Source organism: Camelus dromedarius, chromosome 25 (genome assembly GCF_036321535.1).
Source record: "Camelus dromedarius isolate mCamDro1 chromosome 25, mCamDro1.pat, whole genome shotgun sequence".
In the NCBI taxonomy this organism is placed as follows: domain Eukaryota; kingdom Metazoa; phylum Chordata; class Mammalia; order Artiodactyla; family Camelidae; genus Camelus; species Camelus dromedarius.
In genome coordinates, this window is record NC_087460.1 from 12,863,788 (window position 1) to 12,886,719 (window position 22,932).

At 34.6% G+C, this 22,932-nt stretch overlaps 1 protein-coding gene across 2 annotated transcripts in view; it reads left to right on the forward strand.

Annotated features, from left to right (window-relative positions):
- Positions 1-22,932, forward strand: part of PDE3A (phosphodiesterase 3A) — a 296,337-nt gene that overhangs the window by 165,487 nt on the left and 107,918 nt on the right. For both annotated transcript variants that reach the window (XM_064479084.1, XM_010988838.3), the window contains exon 2: positions 15,288-15,338. In XM_064479084.1, the coding sequence (XP_064335154.1) occupies positions 15,288-15,338 (51 nt within the window). The remainder of the gene's footprint in view (positions 1-15,287; positions 15,339-22,932) is intronic.

Below are 22,932 nucleotides of genomic sequence, written 5' to 3' on the forward strand. Positions count from 1 at the left end.
GTTGTACATCTTGATTTTTAAAACAAAAATCTGACAAATTATTCTAAAAGTGAGATTTTAGATTAATGTTCATTTCCATGACCCATGTTGAAATGTACATACTTTTGTATTGTTCTTCTCTGAAATTCTTTGTGTTTGGAATTGCAACTCTTAAGATTTTGAAAAACACAGTTCATTTCATTGTTTCTCAGACCGTGCTTTACGATGTACAGGTGCCCCATGAGAAATGAGTTCAGTTTCTGAGGTAAGGTATATTTGAGAAATCAAGACTACTGAGAAATTTACTTGTTTTATTTCTAACTCTGAGGTCATAATATTAAAGGACATATAAAATTCTATATTAAAAATAACATGTGTCTAGACCAATATTTCCAATCTTTTAAAATGATTTTCCCCCAAACAACTATTAACAACTAATGATTTTTCCCCCTAAAACAGCTAGCCCGGGTTGTAGGAAACATACTTCAGAAACATTGTTTTAATCTCTTTTCCAAACTAGTTTCACGTGGTTCTCACCATGCTGGGCATTTGTTCTTTTTTAAAAAAAAAAAAAAGCGTAATGGTCATTTTTTATTTAAGAACCACATATATGGCAACAAAGGAAACTGAGACATCCACAAATTATTTCCACCGTGTTTATTTAATTCATGAGGTTGAATTTGATACGTTCCGTATACATAATGGCAATCAAACTAGTGACATACATGGTTCCTCTGTGTACCAATCTTATAGTTAGAATGTTATGATTTTGCTTTGGAGCGAATCCAGATTCAGTTAACGTGTGGATCTGTTTCTCATCCAAAGCCTTTCCTGGTAAATACTGGTTGCCTGTCATTATCGCTGCTCTTCCATGTGGAGTGTACGTGTGCGCGTGCGTTTGTGTGTGTGTGTGTGTGTTTGCATTTGTGCGTGTCTGCTCAGATCGAACTTGATGTTATTTTTATGGATTTGGAATGTTGGGACAGAGGCAATTATCTTTTCCTCATTCCTACTCTGCGTCAGACGGTCATTGCTTTACCTCCAGCATCCTAAACCGCTTCCAGGCAGGGAGAGAGGGAAAAGAGACAAGTGAGCCAGGTCTTTGCCCTTTTAAAGCACTTCCTTGGAGGTTTCCCATAGTGACTTCTGCTTACATCTGATTGGCCAAGACTGTGTCCCAGGGTTTCTTGATCTTTAAGGGAGGGGAGGTCAGGAAATGTAGTGTTTAAGCTGGGAACTTCGCCATCTCTACGAAATGTGGGGTTTTGTGAAGAAGGAAGAAGAGAAAGACATACGTGGTGTGGGAAACGAGCCGTCTTTAGCCACCTAAGGCAAGGGATGAAAGAAAATTATGAGTTAGAGAGGGAAGGGGCAAAGTTCTTTACTATGTGTATTCTCTTGTTTGTATCCTGCGCTCACAGCAACTCACGATGTCTGCATTTCCATCAAGAGGTACCACAGCATCTTAAAACTAAAATAATAGGCATTTTATTTGTTGTAATTTGACCAACATATTTCACAAGATGCTTTTTATAGGAAGAGAACTCTAGGGAGAATGAAATTGAAGACAAAGAAGTATTTTGATAACTCTAGAACTTTTTAATCAACTCCTCATTATTTAAATTCCTAACTAGGTAACTTCCCTTATTTAATTTTCTTCTGGACAAACCAGACATTCTTTAAATAAATTTTTATTGAATCCCTTAACTGGTGCCAGGTACAGTGCAGATAGCAAATAAGACCGAAAGATTTCTGCTGTCCTGAAACTCACTTTCTAGAACGGGAGACAGATAGAAAGCAAATATTGAAATAAATAGACAAGATAACTTCAGATCGCCATAAGTACAGGAAACAGATGGTTGTGCTGAAAAGTGATGGGGGATGAAGAAGGTAAGGCTGGCCTCTTTATTTCCTAACCATAATATTTAGTATCAAGCCTGGCCAAGGGTAGGTACTTAGTATATATTTGTTGACGTTGGATGGATGGATGGACGGATGGACGGATGGATGGATGGATGGACGGGTTACTGGTTAGTCATTGAAGGTATCTCTGAGGCAGCACTATTTCAAATGATACCTGAAGGATGAGAATTAGCCAACAATGCTGAGAAATGGAAAAATCTGTTCCAGGCACAGCAAACAATATTCAAGCCTAGTAGGTTATAACAGTGAGTTCAAATTTAATTCTAAATGAAACAAGAAGCCATTGAATGGTTTTACATTGATCTCATCTTATCTTCATCAAAGTTATGTGAAGTTATTAATCTTACTATTATCCCCATTTTACAATGTGGAAACTGGACCTAGAGATGATACAATAACTTACCCAGATTCATGGAGCTAGTAAGAGTGAAATAGGATTTGATTTCAAGAAATTTGATTCCAGAATCTATTCTTAACCACAATGCAATTGTTATAAAGACTCAATAAATATACTGTAATATGTACAGTAACTTGAATAACAAGACCTGGGTTCTTAAATCAGCAAGAAAGAGAGAGGCTGAAAATAAGATCTCTGCTAATTTAATGGATTCTGTTTTCAAGCATTTTAAAAAACATTTCTTAGATTGACTTATAAGTTGAATATATAGCAAAGTCTTTCAGAACCTCCTCTGATTGACTTTATCTTTTGAAGTCAAAATTGTGTTTGTGTAATATATCATAAGTTATATTATTCTAAGGAGTGTAGTTTATGATTCTAATGAGCTCTTTGAATATATGGGACTTGCAAAAATAAATTTTCCTTTAAGTTTAGAATAACAGTAGCTTGAAAGAGGGAAAATATTACACATTCAGGCTGGACAGTTCACTTGGCTATACTTCTAAAACTCTATACCATGTGCAATTTATTGATTCTGAAAAATTGAATTTATCATCTTCTAAAGATATTATCTTGAGCATTTTGTACACACCCTGCAGCCAGAAACAGTGTTAGAACACTCACTCCCTCATGACCACTTCCAAAAAAGAAGAAAATCACCAAAGACAATAATTTTCAATTTTCAAATGTGACTTTCTGATCATTTTTGAATCCCACAAGTCTAAGTCTTAAATGCCTCAACAAAAGATGAGAAACTAAAGAGTTTTCTGTGGCAGTTTCATGAAAAACTCTGATTATGACACAGCCATAATGTACAGATATTTTATTTGTCAAATTCCCTTTCTCGATCACAGTTTATGTTGAAATATGTTTCTTGGTGAAATATTTAATTCTTCCAACCATGGTTGGAAGCAAATAAAATGTGCTTAATAGAAAAAATGTTTTATTGCATACTTCCTTTAATATGTCCCCTTACCCGAAAAAACAGTCCAGGGAATTTTCAGTTTAGATAAATATTCAAAAAAGCAGGAATCCCATCCACTATATATTATTGATTCCAATACACAAAGTCAGTGGTAATTTGGTACCTTCATCAAGCTTCCTCTTCTACAACCCAGAATCCAATTTGTTTTTTAAACAGCCATTGTTAGGTAGCTATTTGTCTGTTTCCTTGTGTTTTTTTCCTCTCCAGATTCGCTGTTAAAGTTCTTCCCCTTTTTTATGTTTGGCCTTTAATATAGACTCTGAAACATAGTAGTTGCTTAAAAAAAAGAAAAACAGTAAAAGCAAGAAGTCTCTCAGCTCTGAAACTTGAGGTGAGAACAGAGTAGAGAAAGACACTGTAATTCTTTTTGAGCTTGTAATTCTTCCCACCTCCGTTCAAAAAGTACAAACAGTTATGCATCATACTCTGCTCTTCCTTCTTCCTCTCCCTTTCCTTTGCTACATCATCTTGCATTCCAGTTACTTTTCCTTCATCCCTGGGGAGCCACATTACATCCCCAAGTCCCCAAAGGGAATAAATTTCCAAGAAAATCTTTTCTTTCTGCAAAAGAACATTGGTTGTAGTATAAACAAAGCCATGAAATGACTTTTGGCATATTAAATGAGTCTTGGAACCATCAAGAATTGTGGAGCTATGTCAGATTTGGGGGTGTGGATATACTGTACCTTAAACTTGAGCTGAGAGATTGTCTTCAGGCTTTCTAATAAATTATTTCCAGCAGCACTTAAGAAGCTAAAGACAAGAGGCACATATTTTGTGAAAACTTACAAATTGTAGAAAGTAGGACTAAATTATTTTGGCAATACCAAGTTCAGACGAAAAAGAAAGTTCAGCCCACAAGACGTGTAATGGGTCTGGTATATATTCACTTAGTCATTTATCATTTTCTCCCCACCCCCTGCAACATGATGCTGTTTGAGGAAGAGAAGGAGCATGGAAAATGTTTGGAATTTTGTCATTTTGCTGAAGTTTTTCTGGCACTGATGAAACATGTAGCTAAGCACTGAAAAAAAATAAGACTTTAATTTTTTTTTTTTTTTACAAAGACCTTTTTTGAAAAAATGTAACTTAAAGAGGAAATTGGGTGAAAATGAATTCAGTATTTTATGTCCTTTATAAGACTTAAAATGAGTTTAATTTTTTTTAAAGTAATGTGAATTGCTGAGATTTATTTTAAATATTCCTACTATTGATTTTTAAGGACATTTCTAAGAAAGATGGTTTGAGTGGAATTTTCCTCTGATTGCGTTAGTTTTGTCGCTATGTATAACAGCTTGAAAATGAAGTGGTAACAACATATCTGAACTCCTATAGGTCCACAAAAGTAAACTAGTTGGGTCTCAAAGTCATTCTCCCTTTTTCAGCACACATTATTAATTTTAATGCTGCAATTTAAGAAATTGTGTGTTGTTTACGCCACATGCAGTATTGAGAACGTTTGATTAAAAAAGAGAAAAAAGAAACTTAAAGCCATCCAAATGTAACACCTCTTGAATCTTGTGCGTTAACGCTCCTGCCACAGCTGAGGCTGTGTCTGGATCTCATTATTTACCCTGGAATTTTGAAATTCTTCTTCTAAGGAAAGATCAATTTTATAGATTAGATTCATGAAGTTGCCCTCATGCCACGAGGTTTGACTGAGTTGTAATAATTTTCTGGGGAAAATTGCCTTGAATGAGGCATTGTATAAATGGAACCAGAATTCATAGGGAAACTGAGAAGTATAAGCAAGATTCGGTCTAAAGACAACGGATGAAGAGCTAGAAACAGTGAATAAAACTTTGTTTTATGATTTCTACGCAGTTACCCAAGTTGGCAGAAATAATACGAGCAGTAGTTTAACCAGCTGTAAAATGCAGATTTAGCGTTACGTTCTGTGCTGCTCAGAGATTTGGGTTTCACCTGAAGTAGAGTTGATAGAGTTAATAAATTTAAGCCGTAATGCCTTGTTTAAAGTTTCCTAAGAAAACCACCTTTTGTTTTACTGCTCAGAACTTAAAAGCTTTTTTATTGTGGTGATTATAGAAACATTTGCCATGGATTCGTGAGGTTTGTCTCGTTTAATTTGCTTATTTTTTTCAGGCCTAACTATTCCTTGCACTGGAAATTTGGTTGTGCTTCCAGACTAATAGATAATCTGCCTGAAGGTGCAAGTCTTGTTTGTGTTGAACAGACTCGAGTAGCTTTTTCCCCAGCTGATCTTTTCAATTGTTTTTCTTATTTTATTTTATTTTATTATTTCTTTATTTACTTATTTATTTTTATTGAAGTAGAGTCAGTTACAATGTGTCAGTCTCTGGTGTACAGCACAATGTCCCAGTCACGCATATACATACATATATTTGTTTTTGTATCAAATGTTTATTTGTGATACTCAACCTTCTGCTACTCTGTGTGCCCCGGGAAAGTTAAGCCACCCCAAAATCACGTGTCTGCACGCCTCTTGTCACCCAGGGGACGTAGTGATGTTAAAATTTGGATTTTCCAAATGTTACACAGAAAATAAATCTGAATCTGATTCAGTACACTTAGTCGACTTCATAGTTACGTTCCATGTGTTACATGTTACACTGAGTAATGATGCGTGACGTTTTGTTTTACTTACAAATTTGATCAAATTTTGTAATTCGTGGTTTGACGTGGCCAGTGAATGGGTTTCTCGCATTCTGGATTAATAAAAGACAGCCATATACATGACATTTGAATTATACTTTTCTTAAAGAATAAGAATCTAGTAACACCCAGAGAAAATTGTATAATTATTAAAAATGATAAAAATGATAGCTAACATTTAATGTATACTTACTAATACACCAGATACTACATACTAAGCCTTCCCTATGTAATAACACATTTAGCACTCCCCAAACCCACATGAGTTAGATGCTGTTATTATCGTGAATTCCAGAGATATGAAAACTGAGGCACAGAAACATTAAATTGTCCAAGGTTATATATCTAGTATGATTGAGCATCATGTCTGATGGGGGATTTGAACCAGTAAATCCAGCCTCTAGAACCCACATACTTAACCACTATGCTCCAGTTTATTAACTGATTCAGAAGGTACTTCAGGATCCTGTGGTGTCTCGGGATCGGCAAAAGCAACATTTGTTATGTGTACCTAGAGCACAGGGCTAGATATTGTGGGTACCCGATAAATATTTGTGGAAAGAATGTATGAATGAAAGAGTGAGTGAGTGAGTGAATGCTGGGGTGAATAATATGTACTAGTGAGATATGCTAACAGAGAATTTGGGATAACTTAAATTCTGATATATCATTTCCTATACATTTTGAGGTAATTCCATACCCAACACTGAAAAATATAATTTATAGTATTTACATAGGACTTTCCAAGAAATTACATTTTTCTCTTATTTCGTACTTTTAAAAGGAGCTGGAGACTAGAGAGTAGAACATGGATTTTGGAGAAGTAAGTCTATCACATTAACTACCACTAGGAGTTCCATGAAGACAAATCAAACCCCATATCTTTTTCTTTTTCCCTGCCAATATATTTAATTGACCAGGACCTGATACATGGTTTGAACTCAATAATTATTGTTAAAAGTTGTACAGTAGAAAAAGTGTATAAATTTGTAGTCAGCGGGCCTAAATTTTAATCCATATTTCCCCACTGATTGTATTTTAATTTCACCTTTCTTTACTCACTTCCATATCTATAACGTAGGGATTATATGCCTCTATTTTTTTTAATAAAGAAAGAAAATAATGCTTAAGTAAAGCATGTAGAAAACTGTAAAAAAAAAAAAAAGTTTGTCAGAATTAATCACTTTCGAAGTAAAAGTGTTCTGTGATCAAATACTTTGCAAATGTTACTTGAATTGAGTTCCTTTGTTTAATACCTCGCCAAACTTTAACAGTGCTAATATGTGTTGGAACTATTCGAGTAGTAATTATATTATGCAGAATTTCACAAATTTAGTTTTACTGTACTGCCATTTCTTTATAAAATATCTCACAGGGAACATTGTTTAAGTACAGGACTGATATGATTGCATTATTACTAGTATAGTACCAAAAATGCAAACCAGCAGTAAAAGTACAAAAATCCCCTGTAATCAAGATGGTCAAGATGTGTTAAGTAAAAAAAGAAAAATGAAAAAGGAATCTTTGTAGCATCAATAACCACACAGAGGTTTAGGATACAGATTGTCATTGTGATAACAGGGACAGAAATAGAATTGTGGGAACATTCTAAACCAAAGTATGAGAACATCATTATCAGAAAGAGATACAGGACCTACAATAGAGAGGCTGGAATTTCAGAGTCCAGAGTAGTTGAATTTCTATTTGAAGTTTTCTTATTCCCCCATGTTTATAAAATTTATACTGGCTGCTAAGTTGGAACACTTAGAGTCAGGATCCGGGGTTTGTTCTCTGCCAAGTAAATGGAATTTAGGTAGTTATCACCGACTTGGAAAGGAAAAAGTAGCCCTTAATTTCAGTCACATGTGGTGCTGGACTGTTTTCAGGCGCTCGGTCCTTTCGAAGCAGGGTCCTTTCTAAAGAATCTCTTTTTTCTACTAATTAGTCTGAAGGTTCAAATTGGGGAGAAATGATGTTCGGAATGATGAAAAAGAGATTATGATCTTGGGAAAGATCCTTGAGGCATGAAAGGTTGAGACCTTTAAGCTGAAAGAGAGTCTTTTCCCTTGTCTCTCCCCCCCAACCCCTGCCACGAGTCAAGGGCAAGAGGTAGTGACAACTACAAAAAATAAAATAAAATAAAATAAAAATGCTTTGTGACAGCCTCTGAGTTACCTGATGGATATTTTAGTGGCGTGTGCAGTGTTTTGTATAATGTAACCATGTCCTTTCTCCCCTTGGATCTTCAGTAGCGTCCCCTTGATAATGCCTTGTAGAGTGGGATGGATTCGGCGTGCGGGGGGATGTGATGAGGTGGCGGTGCTGCAGGTAGGCTGTGGATGAGAAACTGAGGCTGCGGATTGTACCCAGTGAGCCCAAAGGAGGCTGGTGGAGTCTCCGAGGAGGCTGATAGAAGCCTGTATGGGATTTGGGCCTTGGGTGAAAGGTGTTAAGAACATCCCTGAGTCTCCCACACACTGTCACCCAGCCCTCCTGAGTTCTTCACTGGGGTTTGGGGCCTGGAAGGACCTAATATAAATGGCACTGAAAAAGATCTACCCACCTTACAATGAAAGCCACGGGTATGCAAGACCTTTAATTTGCTTATGAAATGGAAAGTCCCAGGTTTCTCACAGTACCTGGAGTTAAAAGGCACCCCAGCTCTTGCTTTATGACTCTTGAAAAGCAAAACCCATGTGTAAAGGGACAACAAAACTAGATTAAATACTATGACTAATACAAGAGTGCCTTTGTGGAGTGTGGTATATAGGCTTCATAAATTCTTGTTGTATTGAATAAAATTGAGTAGGAGTTTAGGGAAGTGGGAACCCCTGGTCCATAGTATCTCCCTAGAGAGTGGATTTTTTTGTCATTTTTAATTAATGGAGCTAATGATTAACTTTTAAACAGTTTCATACCAGAAGAAGGGAGTCAAAACCCAATATATACCTATGCTTAAGAAGATCCAAGCCTTTTTAAAGTTTTAACTGAAGGATGTTCTGTTTATTGAAGGTGCCACTTCTGCTCTCGTGCTGTGGTCTTAGCACCCTCTGTTTCTTCTGTCCTGCACGCCCGTTCCCCAGATATCTGTGTGTCCGCCTCTCCCACTTTATACATTTCTGATAAAATGTCATTTTCAGAAAGGACTTCCCTGATTTACTCACATAAAATTAACTCTGTTCCCAGCCCTGACCGCCGTTTCCCCCTCAATCTCTATCCTTTACGCTACTCTAGGCTTCTTTAGCGTCTCCTGGAGCATTATATCTTTATGTGTTTATGTTCTGTCTCCTTTCACTAGAATTGTCAGAGCAGGAGAACAGAGATGCGTCTTGGTTTGTTTACTAATGTGTAGGTTATGTCTGGAACAGTTCCTTCATGTAATAGGTACACAGTAAATATGTGTTTAATGAATAAATGATGAAATAAAAAGAGGATTTTATATTAGCTTCCATGTATGTACTATATACATAAGTATATCTATATATGCATATATAAATACATAAATTGTGTATATATATTATTGTTTTCAAAAATATATTATGGTAATAATTTTCAACAAACGAAGTAGAAGAATGGTTTACTTGAGAGTAACGTGAGGAATACCATTGTGACTATTGATCTCCATCATTACTTCTTTTTTTTTTTGCATTTGCTTTCATTTTTTTTATATATGTTTGTTGAAGTATAGTCAGTTTACAATGTTGTGTCAATTTCTGGTGTGCAGCCCAATACTTCAGTCATATAGAAAGATACGTATATTCCTTTTCATATTCTTTTTCACCATAAGTTACTACAAGATACTGAATGTACTTTCCTGTGCTGTACAGTATAAACTTGTTATTTATCTATTATATATATGTTAGTATCTGCAAGTCTTGAACTCCTAATTTATCCCTTCCTACCTCCTCCGCTGCTAACCATAAGTTTGTCTTCTATGTTTGTGAGTCTGTTTCTGTTTTGTAAATAAGTTCGTTTGTATTTTTATCTATCTATCTATCTATCTATCTATTTAAAATCTCTCGGCTCTTTAAGTACATGCAAAGAATTTGCATCTAGTTGGTGGTTTCCTGCAGCTTTCATCCCTTCGGTAATAGCTCTGGTGAATTTTTTTCCCCAGAAGTCCTTAAAAAGGCATCAATGTTTATATTAACAAATAAACAAAAAGAAGAACATAGCACAGGGGAAAATATCAACAAGAATGGAAAATATGTTACATACAGAAACATACTTGCAACTATCTGCATTTCTCAGGCTATTATTAAAAAATATCTCTGCTTGGATAGAACCATTTTGTTTCCATGCTAACTTCTCCTTTGCTTCTCCTGTGAACTTTTTAAATTTGGTGTTTGGCCGCAGTTTTGTTTTCCTTGGAACTGAGTACTGTGTAACATACTGTTAGCTGAAGGCTGTGATGTAGAAATTTATTATTAAAAATAAAAGAGGGAAGAATTTATTCCATAAGGAGGAAAATGACTTAGTGTCAAGGAAGTTAGCTTCTCAAAATGCTTTGCATAACAGTGTGTTCCTTTTCAAGGAAATAAATTTTGTGTCCTAGGAATAAATCTAAGGATCTTCATTTTGCTCATCCTGATTCATGGGAGCTGAAAAAGAAGGAAAAATAAACATTTTTAAAGAGAATTCCTTCATCAGATGGAAAGATTTTGTTTGCCATGTGTAGGCATAACCTTGGTGACCTATATCTCCTCAGACCTTCTGGTTGGATGTTTATTAAAATGTCTTTACCCAGAGCAGTCATCATAGTTAAGTAGCCAAGAGGGTATTTTTCTCTAGAAGATGAAAGACATATATTTTTTTCTTCCTGAATTAAGAAGCCAGGTACTCTTTATCAACTAGAATACATTTGAATTACCTATTTGTTATTCATTTAGTTTTAATCGCTCTATGTTTTACTTTCCTAGAACCTTTATATAACTGATCATAAAATCAGAAGCATGCCTCCTCCAGAAGGAGTATCATATCATGTTAATAAACTTCCTGTCTCTTTTCCCAGAGTGGCCTAGGTATCATGCTGCTGATCATTTATCTTGAAAGTCTAGTCCAGATGAATTCAACTGCCAAAAGAAAAAAAAAAAAAAGATTCTGCAGTACCCGCTTCTGTTCCTCATTGTCCCTGACCCACTTCTGTCTTTCATCTAATCCCATGATGACGTCAAATGACTGCTTTGGTCATCTGCAACTCGGCGCTAATCCTCCCTGTTGATTCAGAAGATACTTTGACTTTCTTATTGATACATGCACATCGGTTGGCACTTCATTCTGAAATTCATTGACTTACTATGCAAGCTCTCCTCTGTACTATTTAGTATAACTGGCCAGTTTTTTTCATTTGTCCCAGCCAATCATTAGTTAAGAGAGTGGGGCTAGTTATCTTTGTACTTCCCAAAACATTTAGCCCCGTGGTTCTGCTTTAACAGGGATCCTTACCTGCGACTAAATGCTTCATTTTAATTTAAGTAATCTGTACTGTTCAAGAAGTCAGGCAGGTTATCGTACTATGGGTTGTTTTTTTTAAAAGAATCCTGAAAATACTGTGCTTTCATCCGTGAGCTGAGGACAGTGCTTTTATGACAGTAAAATAAATTCTATGTGTAAATAGGGTAGAAATTCATATGCTAGCATGTGCTAATGTGAAACTGATCCTTACTCATTTCCCCCCACCAATCTGTGCCAGGTATGTAATAATCAGGGGAAGAAGCAGAGCTCTGACCCCCCTATCCAGCCCATCCCACTTGATCTACATTTAAAAAATAAATGCAAGAAAATACTGTAACAAACCCCATACACTCAACACTGAAATAATTAATGTTAAATTTTGGCTCAGATGATTTTAATTAAAAATAGATCTTTTAATGGTGAAGCCATTGTATGATTTTGTCAAGCCCAAAGGGAAAAAAAAATTTTGTTGATTTCCTTTGCCTCTCTTCTTACTGAATAGAGAACATCCCAGTATTCTCATTCATCATTTCAGAGTTTGTTAGTTTTTAGACATTTCACATAGCATGTAGATTTCTGTAACTTTTCATTACTTTGAAAAAAAGTGGTAGTCATATCATTTTAAAATACATTTTGAAATATTACCACAAGCTTGGTCAACTCAGACTTTCAAATATATTATAATAATGACATTACTATAGAATATAAATACGTATAATACAACAGAATAGAATTCCTTTAGCGTAAATCTCTCTCGTTAGTCTATTGAATACTGCTAAGGAATAACTGTCTCATACATAACACATTTAGCAAATTTACTATTTTATGCATGAAAGTAAGAAGCCAGAGAGTAAAACTTTTGGAGGTTTATTTTGTAAATTCTGGTTTGTAAATTGTCAGATTATCTTCTCTTCTATAGGAAGAGATGACCCAAACGAGTCTACATATTGAATGTTTTTGTTCTTTGACTGCAGAGGGCAGTGAATCTCGTGTTTTCCTTATTTTAGTTCTGATCTTGGAGAAATGTTACCTTCTTGACGTAGGACTTGTCATCATCAGATATCCTCTCAAATTCATACAGGTGGATTACGATTCATGTTGGTGATTTATTTACCTCATTTTATTGTGACAGTCATGCACAGTAGAATTCAGCAAGTGACCCTGTTAAAGTTTACTAGCAGGGGGATAATAGTCATAATAACCTTTTGTAAACCATTTACGTGAGAAGATTTAGATGAAACAGTGAGAGGAGAAGGTAGGCCTTCTGCTTAAAATTCATTTTTCTCTGAGAGGCTAGTACTCAAATTTGCTTTCTCTCTATAGTTGCCAAAACAAGCATCTCATCTTCCATTTATTAATGAGAGGTGTTTCCAAAGTGTCAGTAAGGGAGATGACTGAAATATGTCAAAAATTGTTTGGGGTGGTTCCAATGAACAGTTAATTAAATACTCCTAATTTATGCTTCTGAATCAGACTATTTCATTAGTTGATTAGTGCTCATTTACCTTATTATAATCAACTTTAAACTAGTAGTAATGAATATTTACTAGCAGATACATTGCCAGTAAATCTAGAAATTAAAAAAATTAAAGCATTAAAGAAATGTCAACTAGGTAAGCATTCAATTTTATTTAATAACTATCTGGGCTAATTTATCCAAAATTGCATACTAGCCAAACTATAATCAAATCATTATAATAATTCCAAGGCTTGGAATAATTGACCATCTTATTAAAAATGAGTAATTTTAAATTATTGTATTTTCATGTATTATACCATGAGCATTTCTCATGTAAGTTTTTAAGAAGGCTTTGAAAGTCTAATTTTAATTGCTGTATGATATTGTTTTCTATACTGTAATTTATTGAATAGTTCCCCTTCTGTTGGGTAACACTGTGATTAGCACATTGTAACTACTAGATTTTTACATTTTTATTTACTAGTCAAAGGATATGATTTTTTAGGAATATGTACTATGTATACACCATTGATGTATATGGTGTGAGTCTCTATGTGTGGTAAGTGTGATAGGTTTGTATAAACATATATATATCTCAATATGTGTATCTGCTGTGTACTAGCAACAGAGGTAAGTACTTACCTCTCTAAATCCTCACCAAATACTCAACATGATCGATTTGATAATTTAATAGGCAATAGTAGTATCTTGTTATTGTTTATGCTTCCAATTTCTTTCAATTCTAGTAAAATTGTTTCCCATGAGCCTCTTGACTTGATATTTATTAGGTAAATTATCCTGATCCTTTTTTCCAGTTATCTGCTGGGGTTGTGTTTTTTTCCAATTCGTAGAGCTCTCAGGGCACTGAAGATACTGTCCTTTAGCTGCCATTTACTGCAGATATTTTTCCAATATGACATTTGTTCAGCCATCTGAAGACTTCATGTAGCTTGACCAATTGATCTATGTGTTTTCTTTTTTAAGTTGGGAAATCTATTTATATTCCAAGGTAGTTTATTTGCTTGAATTTTTTCCTACTTTATACTTACAGTTTAATCTTTAAAAAATTTAACTCTTTTTATCTATTTAGAATTTATATTTGTGTATATTGTAAGGTTCAGCTCTAATTTTTTTCTCTCTTCATCTGTTGAATGAATAATTCATCAAATACCCACTGATTTTTATGTTTTCTTTTTCATATTTTGTTGCTACATGTACTTGAGTTTATTTTAAAACTGTCAACTACATTTTATATATATATGTATTTTTTTTTTATTCATTCTTTTGAGACTTAACTTTGGGTTAAATTTTATAGTATATTTTAATAACCACTAAAGTATTTTCATCTGTTTTAATATTTTGATTCTTAGAAGTTTATTCTCGCAGATAAAATTTAGGTTCTTTCAATTTCTGAAAAATAATACAAAAAGCTTTTGATTGAAATTGAGTTAAATCTGTAAATATATTGGGGTAAAAGTGAACACAATAATTTTATTGAATTCAGCCTTCTTAACCAGAAGCATTGTATGTCCATCAGTAAAGTTTTATCATTTTCTGCATATGGTTATCAAACATTTCTTGATAATGGTCAAAACTATTTTACTTTTTTTCCTGAACAGTTTCTTTATTTTTTATATCTACTAAAGAGTCATTGCTGTTGTATAGAAGAGCTAATGTATATAAATATGTTTTATAGTGTCTTGTTAGTGTGCTGGTAAGGGTTTCTCCCACTGGTACACTTGAGTGGTGAGTGTACTGGACAGAGGAATGGAATTTTATTTCTCTCAGTTGATATCTTGCAGTTTCTTAATATTCTCTGGTTAAATGTTGTTTTCAATAAATAAATATCATGCTGTGTAAGCAAAGTAGTTGGGACTATTAAAACTATGGGAATAACTTGATATTTTTTGTAGCCTCTGTTTTTATGAAAATCTACATTTTGTGACTTTGGGGGCGTATTTCACATAAAATAACTTTCCTCCTTAGAAAGCTCGTATTTTTGTGATATTATCAAAACAAAATTTAAATGATTGAAATATTTTGGCCTTCTGGTTCTTATCATTCATGACAGTAGACTAAGCTACCCCAGTAGATTTTTCTTCAGCATATTTTCTTAGTAAATTAGAAACTAATGGTATGCAAATAAAGCTTAACACAGTTTAACATCTATCTAGCACGCTCCTGACAAAGAACTCTATATCTGTACATCAGCAGACTCGTTTTGTCACACAGTGATATTAAAATATCTTCAAAACAACTCGCAGTTGAAATACAAGCTATCACATCAGAAGTATATTACTTTAAGTATGTTAATTTATTCATGAGGGCTGTTTAATACATTACTATTAAAACATAGATGTCAAAAGCCTAATTATTCTTTAAAAGAAAAAGTAGAAATAGTTGTCATGCAAAATAGGTATCATTTTATTTACTGTAATTATTAAATTATCTTACAGCTCATGGGGCATTCAGAATGGGACCACAAACGAGGGCCAAGAGGATCACAGGTAAGTTTCTTTGCCTTTTTTGCATTTTGTGTCTTACCACTTGAGCCATGAGTTTTCTAAAACTCAAGAAATAATAATAAGGAAAGAGAAGAAGAGGCAAAATCATCATGCCATTTGCTTTTATTTAAGTTAGCTGTAATTGAAGTCTGGTCTCACATCCCAAGGGCAGATGCCAGTGTGTTCCTCCTAAGGGCTTTCTGGTATCCCAGATTGGTTGTGTTTATATGAATGTAGATTTTATATTCATCTTGTCTCTGCAGAATACATTTGATCAGCAACCCACGCTCTTGATTTTAATCACTTCCTTTGATAATTTGTCTGTGTATTTTCTTCCTTTCTCTATCTTCCTGTTTTTGGTTAAATATTTTGAAATATAATCAGAGTAAACCCTGAACTAATTACAGATTTTTGTCTCTAAATTAACTGTCTTCATCATTGGGAAAAAGAAAGATGAAAGGACTTATTATTTTGGAAAAGAAACAAATTCTGAACCTTTCTATATTACCAGACTGTTTTCATTGTCTTAGGGAAGAAGAAAAGCTTCCGTGACGCATTTATGCTTTTTAATGACCTAATTAGACAATGTGGATTTGTTTTGCTTCCATAATTACTTTGCCTGACAGGATAAAGGCTGAGTTTTACACTAAGAAAATTCTCTCTCCTCCTGGGGTATTTTGTAAAGAAATAAAAAATCATTTATCTCTTGGCAGTCAGTGTTTACCTGACCATAAACCTGCCAAATCAGGTGGGTGAAACATTTTTAACCTCTGTGGGTCTCACACTTTGTATTTGCCACTAAAAAATATGGCTAAGGGAAAGAGAGTTGAATGTGAAATGCGGTATATGAAAGTCCATTATGAAATGCAAGTTTCTCCCAAGTGTTCTACAAAGCTGACACCAATCTGTGCTGTCACTAAGTTTGCATGGATGACAATTTAATTTAAGTCGCTGGGAAAATAACCCAAGTCAGTCAGTTGTTTTTAGTTGAGAGTTGAATAGCTGTGGTTTTATTTTTGTCCATTATCAATTTGATTAGTAGATAATATCAACCAGTTCGATTCATTTAGGATTATCTGAAAGAGTGTATGCCTCTCTTTCCATCATTCTCACTTCCCCATCTCCATCTCTGTCTTCTCTGGCAACTCTCCTTCCCTCTGTACACATTTAATATTTTAAATAAAATTTTGCTGGAAAGTCAGTAATGAGATGATGAAATCAATGCAGGAAAATGTTTTGTAATTCTAGACCAATAAAAAGCAAAGAGGAACACCAGTAAGAAATTCTGTGGTTTCTGATTATGGCCACCAAAGATGTTTTGATGTTCAGAACATGCCAGGCAACTTGATGAGAAGATGTCCCTTCAAAGTTAATGTAGTGTTAATTTTTTTAAGTTTGAAATTATGTAATATTTAAATATATTATTTAAAATATATATAACACTCTCCCCAAATGACCTATTTGGATATATTTTATGTAGTTTGGATTGATCATTCTGTCATGGTAAGTTGAAAAAAAAATAAGAGTCACAAAAGCACAGCATTGTTTGAGTTAACTTAAAGCACACACACAAAAAAACCCAGAAAGGAAATTTTTCTTTTTTTTTTACAATTCCAGATACTGCACCTAGGTAGAAACTTCAGAATTCCACACACACATGCAAAATATTTTCATAAATAAAGTTTGATTATTTTTGAGAGCCTGAGATGATTCTTAAAAGCAAAGGCATTAGAACGTTCTTGCATGAACTGCCATTATCAGCATCCAGGTCTTTCTTGGACCTCTCAACCAGCTAAGTAAATATTCTAAACGTGGTATATACCTTTGTCTCACTTTGATCCTCAACTCAGATAAAAGCTGTCAATGTAAAATGCAAAAGCACACACCAAAAAAAAAAAAAAAAAGATAACAATTACAACAACATACTTCATTCTTTGGAAATTCTAGATAAAGAAAGTAAGCACAAAGTAAAAACTCTTTAACTAATTCTAATTCCCCACTGAGGGGAAAAAAAAAGTCGCTGTATTTATGTTTTAGATCATTGATCCTTTCTTATCTTGCTGTTATTTACTTGGGTAATATGTCTAAAGTCTGTCCACCATTCAAAAGGAATTCAGACAGACTCCATTTGAACACAGATCTCTAAATGTTTTACCAGTGCTCCAAGGCCTTGCTCAAATCCCATCTCAATTTAGTTTAATTGAAAACAGGTTTTTAAGCACTTACTCTGTGTACAGCACTGTGGGAGGTCTCATTCTGAAGAAAAACTGAGTGACAAGTGTTTCTGCATCCCAAGAGCTCACAAGTTACGGTTATGGTTGGAAATAGAGCAATAATGGAGTATATAATTTGTATAGAAAGCAGAGTGGTAGGTATAAAATTTAATGTATAAACAAGCTGTAATCAGAGTTTAGGAGGGACAGAGTATTTGTTTATCCCTGGTAGAAGTGGGAAATTTGGTGATCCGGGGTGAGCCTTCAAGGTGGGGTTGTAAGGTTTCAGAAGGGCACAGAGGGACAGGAAAAGCTGGGGTAGAAGTCTGAGCTGGCACAGTGTGAGAATGCTTGGCTACATGTGAATGTTCTTTATAACTGCTTTATAAACACTTACTGGCCAGGGGCTTGGCAGGAACTGCTGTGAAGGAATGATCCAGGGAACGTCATTCTTTATTGATTAGACAGGAGGAGGAAGTAAGGAGGGTCAGGAGTTTGAAATTCAGGGCTTCAAGAATTAGTGCCAGTAGCACAGCCTAGTTTACAGGCAAGATGATGAGTTTAGTGTTAGCCGTGTTAAGTGGTAAGTGAAGATGACAGTTCCGAAAAGGAATTTCAGACAAATACTTGAGGGGACGTTCTGGTGCTCTGCAGCCAGATTAGAGCAGAAGATGTCAATTTAGGAACGCCAGTCATACTGTGACAGTTGAACTGCATCAGGCAATAGATCCCAGAAGATATTAAAAGAGGAAGACAGATGAAAGGCTGACTCTTGGGGGAGATTCAATAGAAGCGCTGGCAGGATTCTGGGGAGAGAGTTAAAGCATGCACACGAAGTCTCACTAGAGACCAGTGGAAGGAGACTTAATGCAGAATCAAAAGTAGTGAGTGTGCTATCAGCTTACACTTAGAAGGAGGAGAGCTGAGACCACAACCAGAGGTTCCAGAAAACAAAAAACATGGCAAATGCCTTTGGATTTAGTGAGCAGCGGGACGTTAGTGAACTCCGAGAATGCAGTTTTGATCAAGTGGTGGAAAGCAGAATACAAACATTTAGAAGAAAACAGTGTAAGATATTAGGTCTTTTGGAGGAATTTTGTTTTAAAGTAAAGATAGGATTAAGACAGAGGTGGCAACGGAAGTGAGGAAAATTTCTTTTTATGCCAAGATGTATATCTCAATAGCTGTTAATGGAAGAAAGAGAAACAGCGTAGAGAAGACAACACTGATAATTCTCAAGAGTGTCCTGTTTAAGGACTGAGAAAAATAGTGTAGTTCAGGGAAGGGCGTGCTCTTTTTCCCCAAGTGGTCCTTTTGGCAGGTCCATTTGACACCTGTTTATGTGTTTTTTTTTTTAATACTCCATCAGTTCCTGCCCCAGACCCCACTCTTCCCCCAGTTCAGAAAAACTGACCATGTTCTCAAATAAACTACGGGATAAATCCACCAAAAAGCACACATGAAGAAGTTTTGCAAAGGAAGTAGAGATGTCTATATCAGAACAGGAGAGAAGAAATAGGGACAGATAGTAATGAAAATGAAAGAAATATTGTGAGCCTAATGACTTCAGTTTTCTTGGCAGAGAAAGGATACATAAATTGGGGGAAGTTATAGTGGAAAATCTTGAATGGCAGAAAATACATGGGGTAAATTTGTTTTAGATACCTAAAAAAAGGGGGTGCTGACTTGTTGGGTAAACATCAAGAAGTATCAGGTGGAAAGCAGTGGGCTGTCACAGACGTGAGTGGGCAGCCTACAGGACAAATTTTAACCTTGTTACATTTATTCAAAAAGCACCAGTATATGTCAGCACATTTTTTTTTTTAGCCTTTGAGGTGTCAAAAATGAACTAAATGACTTTTGCCTTTAAGAAGCATATAGTTTTTAATCTAAAGTCAGCCTTAGCTCAAAGGGTAAAAAATGATCAGCTTGTACTGAGGGCATTACTCATTACCAGGATAGAGCTAAATTTCTCCGGGTTTTCCTCTTGCGTGCTTACTAAATAAAAGTTTTTCTCAAATTTGACGTAGTCTTCCAAAATTATACGTGCATTATCATAAATGATAAAATGTACCTTTCATATCACATACTTCTGTAGAAAAATGCCTGTCTTACTTCAAGTAAATTTGAATACTTAATTGCATATGACTCTTCAAATTCAGCAAGAATTTCATTAAAATTGATTTACTTTATTCTCAATACTTCTGTGACGTAATTTGTCAGCTCACTTAAAGCTTTCAGGCTGATTTTTCTTGGTGTTTTTGTTTTTTTTTTAAGCATGTGCTTTCAAATAGTAGATCATCCAAATTAGGGAAGATGCTAATGATAAACTTCCAGCAGCGTGCAGAGCTCTTTTGTCTGGCAGCATTCCCAGTAACACCAAACGAAGTCAGGGGATAAAATTCTCAGAAGGCAATTAGGTTTCTTGTTTTTTCTTTCCTCTAAATTCTTGAAGAAAAGGTTTTTGGTGGGAATTTAAGAGAGACAAGAGAAAGCTGCTGTCCTCTGAAAAGCTTAAAAGTGGTAGGAGATTTTAAGAAGCCAATAATTTACTTATCAGTTAGCTATGGGTCGTTGGGTCATTGTGGGAAAGATTGTTTGTCCATTTGTGTACTTCTTAACATTTTAATGTGCTAGAAACCAGCAAGCCTTTATTTATCAATAGTCAGAGACTAGCAGTTTCTGTAATCATTTAGTGAGTGTATGTGTGTGTGTATATATATATACTAAATGATGTGTGTGTGTGTATATATATATGTATAAAATATATATATTAGTGTGTATATACTACTGGCCAAGCTTTATCAATTACACTTAAGACCACTTATTGAAGAGACAATTTATGTATGATCTATCTAGTCTTCAAATAATTGAAGTATTTTGTTAGACAATGAGACGCCAGTTTATATGTTTCTAAGTCAGTGGAGTATTTTATGTGCAATACAAGAAGATAACTGAATATTCTGGTAGGAAAAAAAAGGTAATAGATGTATTAGGCAGTTGGTATACTTTAAAATGAGATGAAAATAGAAAGTGAACATATCAAAGTTTGTGGGATGTAGCAAAAGCAGTTCTAAGAGATAAGTTAGTAGGGATAAATGCCTGCCTCAAGAAACAAAAGTCTCAAATAACCTAACTTTACATCTCAAGGAACTAGAAAAAAAAAAGCCTAAAGTTAGTACAAGGAAGGACATGACAAAGATTAGACAGAAATAAATGAAAAAGAGACTACAAAATCAATAGAAAATATCAGTGGAAGTAAGAGCTAGTTCTTTGAAAAGATAAAATTGACAAACCTTTAGGTAGGGTCACCAAGAAAAAAGAGAGGGCTCGGATTAATCAAATCAGAAATGAAAGAGAAAATGTTACAGCTGATACCACAGAAATACAAAGGACCATAAGAGACTGCTATGAATAATAATATGCCAACAAATTGGACAACTTAGAAGAAATGGTTCAATCCCTAGAAATACGCAACCTACAAAAACTGAATCATGAAGAAATAGAAAATCTGAACAGACCAATAATAAGTAAGGAGATTTAATATGTAATTAAAAACTTCCCCAAAAGGAAAAGATCAGGACCAGAAGTTTGCACTGGTTAATTCTACTAAACATTAGCACCAGTTACCATCAGTCCTTTTCAAACTCTACCAAAAAATGGAAGAGGTAAGAACACTTATGAACTCACTTTATCAGGCCAGCATTACCTAGATACCAAAAATCAGACAAGGACACTACAAGAAAAGAAAATTATAAGTCAGTGTCCCTAATGAACATAGATGCAACAATTCTAAACAAAATATTAGTAAACTGAACTCAGCAGCACATTAAAAGGATCATACACCATGATCAGGTGGGATTTATTCCAGGGGAGCAAGGATGGTTCAACATTTGCAAATTAGTCAGTGTGATATACCACATTAACAAAATAAACGGCGAGAATCTTGTGATCATCTCAATAAATGCAGAAAAAGGATTTGACAAAATTCAATATTCATTTATGATAAAAACCTCTCAACAAAGTAAGTACAGACGGAACATGCCTCAATGTACTAAAGGCCATCTAGGACAGGCTCACAGGCACACATCATGCTCCGTGGTGAAAAGCTGAAAGCTTTTCCTCTAATAATCAGGAGCAAGACAAGGATGCCCACTCTCTCCATTTTTATTCAACATAGTATTCAAAGTCCTAGCCAGAGCAACTAGGCAAGAAAAAGAAATAAAAGGCATCCAAATTGGAAAGGAAGAAGTAAAACTGTTACTGTTTGCAGATGACATGACATCAGATACAGAAAACTCCGAAAACACTATCAAAAACCTGTTAGAACTAATAAACAAATTCATTAAAGTTGCAGAATATGAAAACAGTACACAAAAATAAGTTGTATTTCTTTGCACTAATAACAGACCATCAGAAAGGAAATAAAGGAAGCAATCTCACTTATAGTTGCATCAAAAAGAATAAAATATCTAGGAATAAATTTAACCCTTAATAGCATGGCTTTAATTATCTGCCACTACAAGCTCCAAACTATAAAACTTCTAGCATAAGCAGCATAGACCTGCATCATTTCACTTCTGCAGAAATATTTTAAGTCTCAGCTATGAATTTTTATTGGAAGTTATTATGTTTTGGTAAAGCTACTGAAGTTGATGAACCAAATTCATTTGCCTCCTAGTGGTCTAATTTGGTGACAGGTCAGTTCTTTCTGGGTTAAATCATTTTTTTTTTTAATTTTTAGTTTTAATTTTTAATTGAAGTATAATCTATTTCCAATGTTGTCTTAGTTTCTGGTGTACAGCATAGTGATTCAGCTATGTATATATATATAGATATATATCTATATCTATATCTATATCTATATATCTATATATATCTATATATATATATATATTCCATCTCATATTCTAAATCATTTGTTTTTGACAAGAGAGTGTGAAAAGTAATTTGTATGTCTTCTAGGCATACCTGGAATAATCCTACAAAAATTTTTTAAAGTTAACTCCGTATAATACATTTTAGAAAGACTACCATCCAGATTTCCCATGTAATTCATTCCAAGGGATTATCGTGAGCAGATTGGGAGTTCGTTATTACATCACCCAAATGCCTGATGAGTTACCAAGGATAATTCATGCCCTAGATAAAGCTGGCTGCCAGGGTTACTTTTTCTGCAGTCATAGTGTTTTTTGTTTGCACTTCCTTTTCCTTTTTTTCTTTTTTCTCTATATTAATCTAATAACTGTTGCCACTGGTTTAGAAATTGTTCCAATAATAATTTCATTTTTTGGCAAAGTTTTTTTTTTTTAATCATTATGTTGTGAAAGTTGTTTCAATTTTGTTTATATGGACAGAGCCACGCACATCTTAGGTGTGGCCTT